This window comes from Mercenaria mercenaria, chromosome 7 (genome assembly GCF_021730395.1).
Source record: "Mercenaria mercenaria strain notata chromosome 7, MADL_Memer_1, whole genome shotgun sequence".
In the NCBI taxonomy this organism is placed as follows: Eukaryota; Metazoa; Mollusca; class Bivalvia; order Venerida; family Veneridae; genus Mercenaria; species Mercenaria mercenaria.
In genome coordinates, this window is record NC_069367.1 from 8,967,980 (window position 1) to 8,979,237 (window position 11,258).

The window sequence follows — 11,258 nt, forward strand, 5'->3', positions numbered from 1 at the left end:
AGTTATGTTAAAAAATTTGGTAATATGGATTTATATTCATGACGTTCACAATAATTTCACAAATTTTAACTATTTGTCCCTCCGGTCAACCATACATTTTTACGTACACAACATGAACAGAACATATATAAAGCATGCATAGTGCTCAAGGTTAGAGCATTGTTGCAATACGCATTGCACTATCTACAAACCACATTTGCTAACATAAAGTTTTCAGAGCGGTGATAAAAATATGGCTCGAGTTGGAATTATAATTATTTTCTGCTTATCACTGTTCTGGCTGGCCAGTGCAGCGTCTGCAGAATTGAGCCTTCTTGACATTTATGACTTGTTGTCAAGGAGAATAGACTATGTTTTGCAAGAAACAAACGATATAAAAACCGGAATAGAAAACAAAATAGAATATATACAAGCTAACGTGTCGGCAGCTATTCACTGCGAAAAATATGTGCATATACGGGAGTATACGGTCCCGTATATGTCTAATATACGAATATCATATAAAAGGTATCTTTCATGAAAGTATGATCAAAACCAACGCCTTAAACATATTTTTGGACCTTGACAATCCTAACTTGAATACTGACATAAACTGTTGAAAAGTATTTATGCCAAGTATGAATGAACGGATCCATGTCAGAAAAACATGAATGTCCAAATTTAAAAAATACGGGGTTCCGTATATGGAATGTTCCAATACGGGAAAAATGTTTCCGTATACGCCCGTATATTAGGAGTATACGGAATGCGTACACTCCCGTATACGGAACCATTTTCCGCAGTGTATTATCGATTTGAACAAAAATATGGAAAGAGTATCTGAATCTTTGATCAATGATAAAGTCGAGAAAGTTGAAAAAAGGTCTGAATCGCTAATAAATAATGAAATTAGGAATATGCAAGTCATTTCAGAATCTTTGAATACTGAAATAATGAAACAATCAGTGACAGTGCATAAAATGCTCTTTACGGAGAAAAAGCGCTTGAGGGAAATAGCCGAAAAGTTTGAGAACAAATTTTCGACGTTTGAATCAGATATGAAGTCTCAAATGACACTGATGAATGCATCATTGGAAAGCACTGTTGACAGTCTGGAACAATCAATGACAGGGCACAAGACACAGACTAACACTTCGCTCGTTTCGATGAATATCGATCTCCAATATATGATGAACGCAACAAACCAGCAGATAGAAGTAATGAACGTGAATTCCGAAACATAATGGGAAGATTCCAATATGAAAATCGAGAGACAAAAAATGAAATCGAAAATCAAACCAATATAAAAATGAAAGAAATTAAAACAAGATTATACAAGAAAAGTCTATACAGTCGAAAGGAAAGATCAATGAAGTTAGCCAAGATATACTAACTAGAACAAGCTCAAATCTGCAAAGTGCGAAAAGTGGGATCAATTACCGGATGAATAATGCGGAAAGTCAGTTAAGTTCAATGTCGTCAAAGCTTACCTCACTTGAAAGGGAACAAGGTATTGTATAGTTACTTACAGTATTGTTCAGTCCACGTTGTGGCGCGGATTCAGTCGTGTAAGGGTATACGTACGCGTATGATTACATTTTTTACTTTTTAAAGCGTCGGATATTTCAATTTCAAAACGTTAACAATTCTTTCAACACAAATTAGCCATTTACTCGTACGTTCAAAATGTATGGAACAACCTAAATCTGAGCTCTTAAGACTTAATATTTATTCCGAAAAATTGTCCTGCTTGAATTTCATAGTTCAAATTTAGGCAAACATTTTTTTTTATAAATAGTATGTACACGTTTGAAGTATACTGTATTTAAATTTTCACAAGATAAACGTAAATGATTTTTAGCATGTTTGATAGTTTTCATATTAAATCTATGATATCAAATATACCTTACAAGTACAAAAGGTTTAAGACAAATAATTATCCATGTTCTCAATTAAAGTTCATTTGTGATTCTTGCATTTCAGAAATTTATACTAATTAAGTTACCTTTTGGTTTCCTGTTAAAAGGAAACACTGTCTGCCAATTTGAGAAAACATGCATTCTCTTGCAAGTTCCATAGGTGCTCTATTGACCAAAAAAGTTAATTCGAGTGTTTGTTTGTTTTATGGAAGCATTGGTCTGAGACGGCTTTGTTGTGGAAGCATATACCACTGGTTTGAAAACGAACACTAAATGTCTGTGTGCGGCTCCAAATTAGCATGCCTTTATCTTACTAAACTAACAAAAACATTTAGTGCTGAATAAAAGTAATTTCACTACTTTAACTATATTGTATAATCGACCCTGAATCAACATGACCGTACAAATTCAGATTTTGTTTTACTTTTTCGTTTTATCAAAACAGTTTCAATAATTTGAATCTAATTTTAAAGAATGAAAAAAAGAACGATTTTTCAAAAAATATTGGCGGCAGTGGTGTCTTTACAGTAAGGGGAGAAGACTGGTGGACATAAAGTTGTGTTTTCAAACATAATCTTTTCCCTACAAAATTTCTAAAACGAACTGGTCTGTCATTCCTTTTTAGCAGTACCATTTATGATTTCAAGGAGTGTTTACTGCAACAGCGAACACTGCAGACCATGATGAGTTGCTAAGGCAAAATCACTTGCTGTCAGCAGGCTAAAGGTTAATAATACCAAGTTGTATGAAGTGTAAAATCTGCTCTTCATTCTGTTAGACATCTTTTGATCTTTGTATCGTATGTCTTTTAGTTCTGTTGTACAAAATCACACGCAACACGCAATGAACTTTGTAATGCATGTCATGTTTTCATTTCACTGTGTAAAGTCTATAAAAGTTCTCAAACATTTTGTTAATGTGAAAAGACTTTAATTTTTTTATATTTGTACATTCATTTATGTCTGGATATTTTGCTTTGGTTTAGATTAATTTTACAAATGTTTATTTTTTTTCAGACAACCAGGAAGACAATTTTGACGGTCAGATCAGCCGGCTAAGCAGTAGAATTTCAAAGGAGGAAGGTTATAAATGTTTTGATATTTTATACATGTAGATCCGGTGTCTCAATTTAAAAATCCAAAGCATTATACCGTCGCAAGATATCACCATTTTTTAATTATACTGATAATGTATAATATTCTATAGAGAAATATTAATATTTTACATTTTCATTTAACACATCGTTTGACTACCATTTAGAAAATTAATAATTAACGAGATCCTGTTTTTCGACTAGCAATTGCTTCATGAAAATTTGTCATGTCTTTAAAAAATAGTGATTCTAATTGCAGCAAGGAAAGTAGCATTTTCAGCAAGACTAAATACAAAACACAGCTATTATAGTAAAAACGAAAAGATAATATTTGACGACGTTCGGTACAGCTACGGTGGAGGGTACAGCTCATCAACGGGAATCTTTACAGCACCGAAATCTGGAACGTATTTGTTTACATTTAACGTGCAAGCCAGGCCTTATAAAATAGCTCACGTAGGGTTAATGGTACGCGGATATTGGAAAACACCGGCTTTAGTAGAAAGCGATGGTACTAATCTCACAGGTGGGAATGTAGCTATAGCATATCTCTCCTATGGTGACAAGGCTTGGATACAGACAGCAGGTGTAGACGACAAGTATTATATATGGCCTTACAGGACAACATTCAATGGTATTCTAATTGACTGAAATTGAAGAAACTTGCAAAATGAACCGTTTTGTTAAAACGTCACTCTTATAAAGCATCAGGATTAGTGGGATGTGGTAGGGCAAATGAAAATAAAAGATATAGCTGAAAATTCTTCAAAGTTTATTGAAGGAATATCTAAGTTACAATAAGTGGGTGACAACCTTTATTACTGGCTTTAAGATCTTTGATTTTCCTAATATTTTTAACTTTAAATAGAAGAAGCTTAATAAATAGAGGATATTACATGAGTGTCTTTTCTTATTGACTTGAATAAGATAACAAAATTCGAGGCCCTGTTAACTTTCCTGCTGAAACATAACAACTTCTGCTTTCTTCACCTATTATAGACAAAGATGTCTATTATACTTAAAACGACGTCAATTTTAAAGTGTTTTTGCACTAGAGTTATACAAAAGTATGTGAAATCCTGACTTAATTTCACTCCTACGACGTCAAAATTTTGATGAAAAGTTGTTATTCACACATCCTCACATAATACGCAGATGTGATTGGCTTTGAAACTGGGTAAAACGTTATTTTGATCTCATAACTCCCTTTCTTATAAAATGTAAACAAATTAAAAATCATTTCAATAGACCAATATCTGTCTTATCCCAAATGTTTATAATTGGATCTATGTGATGTGGAAAAAAACTGTAACCTACTTACAGAACTAACATATGTCAAGTTAGGAATAAAAAAATATATGCTTTGACAAATTTAATAAAAAGGAAATTTATATATTTATAGGTAAAACAAACTTTGGTACTTTAAGTATTTAGACATTCAAATGGCCAGATCATGTAAGCACTTTGCATGATGATAGCTAACCCTTATCTTGCTAAATTTTTGTAATCAACTTGTCTATCTCTTAATTTGGACAGTACTATTAACTGTTAAAAGGGGCGCTTACCAAAAAGATACTGACTGAATGGCGAACAGTGCAGACCATGATTAGACTGCACGGATGTGCAGGCTGATCTTGGTCTGCACTGGTCACAAAGGTAGAATCACTTGCCGCCAGCAGGCGTTAATTTTCACCGGGACTCAAACCTTAACATAAATACAGTGGTCAAAATGTATGATTGCTCTTTTGTAAGAAGGTACAGGAATGTTCAGTATGAGGATGTTTATTGTTTAAATGTTCAATGATATTGCTAATATTTTCGAACAGATTCGTGTACGAAATACATGTATCAACCTTCAACAAGATTTGTTGCCTTACATGGGTAAAATGTACATACAATGATTAAATTACTACAACTTTTATTTTGTATATTTCTGTGTTTAAAGCTTCAAATATATTGGTATGAAATATATTCTAAAACTGCAGTGTGTACTTGTTAATACCCCATCCACCCGATTTACCATACAATCAATCCCCTGACTAGAGACGGGGACATGGGTGTAGATGAATTCTTAAATTCCAGACGGACGTATCCGGTGTTTTCACAAATTCTAGAATAAATGATGCGAACCGAAACACTTTCTTTTAGCACTCTGTTTGTAATTGCGTATTAATTTAAAGAAAGTGCGAGAAAGAAAAACGTCCGTAAAAATAACGTCATGACATTTCATACGCACAACTGAAATGTTCCGATTTAGTTCCATCATTTGCAGCGTAACGTTATGTTTTTTTTTCACGTAAAATAACTTTTCCTCGATCCAGAAACAAAAAGGAACTATAAAGGTATTTAATTTTTTATCGAATTTGACACACACTATATCAATGCATACGATGTTACATAAATGAAGAGCCTTCTACCGGCTAGGCACTTACCCTCGAGCCGAATATTTCCATCTGAAACTAAACCAGTGAACGATTCTTGTAATTTAAAACTGTTGTCTTTTTGTTGTAAAACCTCACCACACTCGTAAGCTGTTGCGAGCAAATTAGTTCATGGCGGACAAAACAATTTCATTAGAAAGACTTCGGTATGATGCTGCAAGACCAGTTACGGGTTTTACCAAATCTACCTCAATCAATAACCTTTTTTCATTGAAACGATGTTGCTCATTGCAGACCTGGAGTGGTCTTCTGCGCATGACCGGAAGTGATTATCAGTTGGAGCGCACGGCAAAATTACGCAACTTATTGCATGTCGGCACGCATTTAGTGTATAGTATGTATAATACACTGATTAAAGGTTAGAGCTAGTATTACCATGGTTTAAAAATATATATATTAAAGATACTTTCATTCAAATTGCTTGAATCCGGTGAGTCACAGTCCTTCAAGAAATAGGATGGGTGTCACTTTCTGATTGGAGAAAATCCAAAAACTAAACATATTTTCATAGACACAATGGTCTGTCTACATACTACTTTAATATAACTTAACCTTGTCGCAGAAAATGTATCCTGTTCTAAAGTGTGACTTAATATGCATTATGCAGATTCATTATTTTACGTGGAAGACGCTCAGTTGTTTTGCACGCCGGCGTAATTTAGGTAAAATGAGGCCTTTTTCAGCTTTTGATGTTGGAAGAAGACCACAGGTGCCCCGGCATAATATCAAGCATGGGCGGGCACCTGCATGGGTAGAATAACCGAACGTCCGTAAGCCAGCTGGATGGCTTTCTTACATTGCAATTCTAGACCCCGGGCGAGGTTTCGATTCCACATCGGTGAGTAGCAAATGATTCGAAGTTAGCGATCTTAACCGCTTGGCCACGGAGGCCCCGCTCTCAGTTGTAAATCTTATTTAAGCCAATAGAAGCTGTAACACGGAGTTCAATTGTACCGTAGTGAGCTGTCTTGCAGACCGTCTCATGAATGTATTGGAAAAAGCTGAAGCTTAATTCTGATGGAACAGAAACAATGGTGTTCATTTGAAAACATTCTAGACATAGAACTGGGGCAAACAAGTGAATTTTCAAATTAAGTATTTAATCCGGATAGCGTGATGTATTGTAAGATGCAGTGCCTTTCCAAACAAAAATTATAGGAATATTTTTTACTTATTTTACTAAATTTAACCATCGAAATTCGTACAGTGGTAACAGTTTTAACTTTAATTTAGAGTTTTTATCAGTAAGTATAAGAAATAAGCGCGTCACAGTTTGAAACAATGAGTCATTTCGTATTCTAGATTGTACAACTCATATTAATATTTATCAATATATGTAAAAAGTGGGATAGTGGGATAGAAAAAGCAGGAACAAAGTCTAACAGGAAAAGCCACTTTCTAAGAACGCAGCTTGACCTACATGTAGCGACCAAGAAACGGTGTTGCCGTAAATTACCATTTTACATTTGAAATAAAAACAAAGGGCAAAACCACAGGTCGCCACACACGACAAAATAAAATGTTTCAAGCATGGTTGATTGAGCCTGTTCATGGGCGGTAGTGGAAGAGCAAGCTACCGCCCACGCCCTTTAGCCCTGGGATGAGCAGAACTCATCAACATTTATACATGTTACAAAATACAATTTAGAGATATCCGCAAAAGTATTCATACGACGGTGTACATGGACCCTTTTATAACACAAAGAATACAATTCCATGAAAAGCGGCGTATGACCCCAGGTAAAAAATGGGTTTGTCCTAAACGAGAAAACAATGGTAGGAACTAAACAAACTGGAATCTAGAGAGGGGATCTGCATCTAAGTTCATGGAGCCTGCATATCACAGAAACTGTCAAAAGACGAAAGTAAAAAAGCAGTCATCATATCCAAGGGGCGACTAAACAATACTCAAGGCTAATACAGCGGAAGTATTGGAACCGTTCAAGCTGAAAAATTAAACAATACATTAACACAACATCGCGCTGAAATCGAACTATAGCAGTATCACTTTATCAGCATCAAAAGTTTTAGGAACAATGAGAATGTTAAAGTTTAAACTTAAAAGAAGAACTTTGAACCAGATATACATTTCTTATCTTCGACCAATAATTGAATATGCATCTATTGTCTGGGATAGCTGCACGGTTTATGACAAGGAATTACTTGACAAAATTCAGTATGACGCGGCACGTATAGTAACAGGGTTAGCGAGATCTGTATCAATAGAAAGATTGCTTCGAGAAATAGGTTGGGTTTCGTTATCCGACAGAAGACATATGCAAAAATTAATTTTGATTTATAAACATAGCCGCGGCGATTTACCTAGTTATCTATCTCAGCAATTCCCCAATACCGTATTTGAAACCAATACCTATACATTGAGAAACAATGCAGATTATGCTACTATGGTACGCCGACTTGAAATTTATGCTAAATCTGTAATAATGTCATCTATCAAACTTTGGAATAAACTAGACACAGATTTCCGAAATGCAGACACTATATCAGCCTTTAAATATAATTTAAAACAAAAATTCAAACAGTGACAGATTTTCTCATACATCATGCAAGGATACGTAACAAATGTAGCAATCTTAATTCAGATTTATTTTACAACCACTTACGCGAGGATCAAACGTGCAACTGTGGATATATCACAGAAGACGCGGAACACTTCTTTTTCAGATGTCCACTTTTTTCCCAACAACGTCGACAATTATTCATTGATACCCGCCAGTACCATCCTTTAAGTGTCAAAAAAATTCTTTTCGGATTCGATAACTTATCACAAGAAATAAATGGCATCATTTTTGGTCATGTTCAAGATTATATAAAGAAAACTCAGCGTTTTAATTGAATCGAAATTTACTGAATTAATTCATCCCAGTCGCTGTGATTGTATCCTGAGTTTTGGGAATATGAGTCCTCAGATAGTGCGGGGTGTGGAACGGCGAGCAAATACCTCTTTTCCTGCCTTTAATTTTTTTTTTGTCTTTATTTGTTCTTTTGTTTGTTTGTTTGTTTGTTTTCTTTGGTTGTATTGTTTAATTTTTTTTTTACACTCATTAAGTTCTTTCTTCTTATTAATCGCTTGCTTTTCTCTTTTTTTTTCTTGTTTGTTTTCTTCTCTTACTCCTTTGGTTTAATTATTACACATAAATTACGAACTATGAACTGAACATTTTGTTACTAAACTTTGTTAGGGAAGGACCTTCATTAATGTTGGTAAAACTTGTGGTCCGACCCATTTGCTTTAAAAAATACATGTTCCTGTTTCCATATTTATTCTATTGTGTACTATTTATGTTACATGTTTTAAAAAGCAATAAAATATGATTAAATCAAACTCCAGACGGGAGTATCCGGTGTTTTAACAAATTCTAGAATAAATGATCATGATGATGCGAAGCGAAACACTTTCTTTTTCGCACTCTGTTTGTATTTAAAGAAAGTGTGAAAAACAAGTCCGTAAAAATGACGTAATGTTCGATTATACAGAGGAACTATAAAGGTATTTAATCTTTATCGAATTTGACACAAACTATATCAATGCGTACGATGTTATATAAATGAAGAGCCTTCTACCGGCTAGGTACTTACCCTCGAGCCGAATATTTCCATCTGCAACTACAACCAGTGAACATTGTGAACGATTCTTGAAATTTAAGGAGGAAGATTTTTGTTGTAAAACTTCACGACACCCGTGAGCTGCTGCGAGCAAATTAGTTCATTGCGGAACAAACTGTTAAAGAAAAACTTTCATTAGAAAGACCTCGGTATGATGCTGCAAGACCAGTTACGGGTTTTACCAAATCTACCTCAATCAATAACCTTCTTCATTGAAACGATGTTGCTCATTTCAGACCTGGAGTTGTCTTCTCTGCATGACAGGAAGTGATTATCAGTTGGGGTGCGCGGCACAATTGCGCAAATTATTGCATGTCCGCATGCATTTACTGTATAGTATTATAATATACTGACTAAAGGTTAGAGCTAGTATCACCATGGTTTCACAGTATATACATTAAAGGTACTTCATTCAAATTGCATGAATCCGGTGTATACCGGAGTCTGAAATTTATACAGGCGCTCCAGGTCAACAGTGAGTCACAGTCCTTCAAGAAATAGAATGGGTGTCACTTTCTGATTGGAGAAAAATCCAAAAACTACACATTTTCATGGAAACAATGTTCTATCTCCAGATTACTTGAATATAACTTAAACTTGTCACAGAAAATGTATCCTGTTCTAAAGTGTGACTTAAAATATGCATTATGCAGACGCCATGGACTGCTTCATCATTTTACGCCGAGGACTCTCAGTTGTTTTCGTTGTGTTTAGAGTCACGCCGGCGTAATTTAGGTCATATGAGGACCTTTTGATGTTGGAAGAAGACCCCAGGTGCCCCGGCATCATTTCAAGCATGGGCGAGCACCTGCATGGATAGAACACAAGTGATTCGAAGTTAGCGATCTTAATCGCTTGACCATGGAGGCCCCGCCCTCAGTTGTATCTCTAATTCAAGCCAAATTGAAGCTCTAACAATTTCAATTAAACGGTAGTAAGAGCTGTCTTACCGATCGTCTCATGAATGTATTGGAATACGCTGAAGCTTAACGCTAATGAAACAGAAGCAAAAGTGTTCATTTCAGAACATTCTAGACGATGTACTGGGGCAAAAAACTTATTTTTGTCGAGCCCGCTTGCAGTCAGCTCGATATAGTCGTCACCTATGGCCGGTCGGTGTATGTGCATGCGTGCGTCCGTCCGCGCTCCGTCTGATTTTTTGTCCGGACCATAACTATGACATGCATAGACCAATCTTGTTTATGTTTGGCATGTATTTTTAACTCATTGAGAAGGAGTATCATGCGCAAACCCCATGTTCCTATCTCAAAGGTCAAGGTCACAGTTGGAGGTGAAAATTCAAATTGAAGTTTGTCCGGAGCATTTATTCTTCATGCATGGTAGGATTTTTATGTAACTTGTCATGCATGTTCACAATTATAAGACGGAGTGTCAAGCGCAAGAGCCAGGTCCCTAGGTCTAAGGTCATGGTAACACTTAGAGGCCAAAGGTGCTTGGGGGTTCGACATTCTGCCCATGAGCATGTAGAATGTATCTCCAGTTTAAATTAAGTATTTCATCCAGATAGAGTGATGTATGTAAGATGCAATGAAATTCCAAAAATAAATAAATAGGAATAACTATTTTAGTTATTTTACTAAATTTAAACATCGATATTCGTACAGTGGTAACAGTTTTAGAGTTTTTAGTAAGTGTAAAAAATATGCAAAGTGCTTCACAGTTTGAAACAATAAGTCATTTCGAATTCTAGTTGTACAATTCATATTAATATTTATCAATATATGCTATAAGTGGGGTAGAAAAAAGCAGGAACAAAGTGAAACAGGAAAAACCACTTTCTAAGAACGCAGCCGTCCATACTTGACCTACATGTAACGACCACGAAAAGGTGTTGCCGTAAATTAACATTTTACATTTAAAATAAAAAGAAGATCAGAAAACCACAGGTTGCCACACACGAAAAAATAAAATGTCTCAAGCTCGGTTGATTGAACCTCTTCATGGACGCTAGTGGAAGGGCAAGCTATCGCCCACACTCTCTAGCTGAGATGAGCAGAACTCAACATAAGTACAAAATACAATTTAGAGACATCCGCAAATGTATTCATACGATAATGTACATGGACCCTTTTTATAATACAGTGAAACACCGCTCGCTCGAGGTCGCAAGGGGATGAGCAAAATGCTCGAGTTATCCATGGTTTCGAGCGACCCAAACATTGACCAACATACAAAGAA

At 35.5% G+C, this 11,258-nt stretch overlaps 1 protein-coding gene across 1 annotated transcript; it reads left to right on the plus strand.

The window, feature by feature from the left end:
• Positions 1-1,316: 1,316 nt before the first annotated feature.
• LOC123555020 (heavy metal-binding protein HIP-like) lies at positions 1,317-4,975 on the plus strand. Its single transcript, XM_053547504.1, has 3 exons — positions 1,317-1,489; positions 2,915-2,980; positions 3,251-4,975. The coding sequence occupies exons 1-3, from the start codon at positions 1,423-1,425 to the stop codon at positions 3,640-3,642; spliced, it is 525 nt and encodes a 174-aa protein (XP_053403479.1). The 5' UTR covers positions 1,317-1,422; the 3' UTR covers positions 3,643-4,975.
• Positions 4,976-11,258: the final 6,283 nt, after the last annotated feature.

Bases quoted from the DNA above. Each gene is read 5' to 3' on its own strand.
- LOC123555020 (XM_053547504.1), top strand. From the start codon at position 1,423: ATGAATAATGCGGAAAGTCAGTTAAGTTCAATGTCGTCAAAGCTTACC. The intron at 1,490-2,914 runs GTATTGTATAGT...ATTTTTTTTCAG, and splicing joins CTCACTTGAAAGGGAACAAG to ACAACCAGGAAGACAATTTT. The intron at 2,981-3,250 runs GTTATAAATGTT...TTCTAATTGCAG, and splicing joins TAGAATTTCAAAGGAGGAAG to CAAGGAAAGTAGCATTTTCA.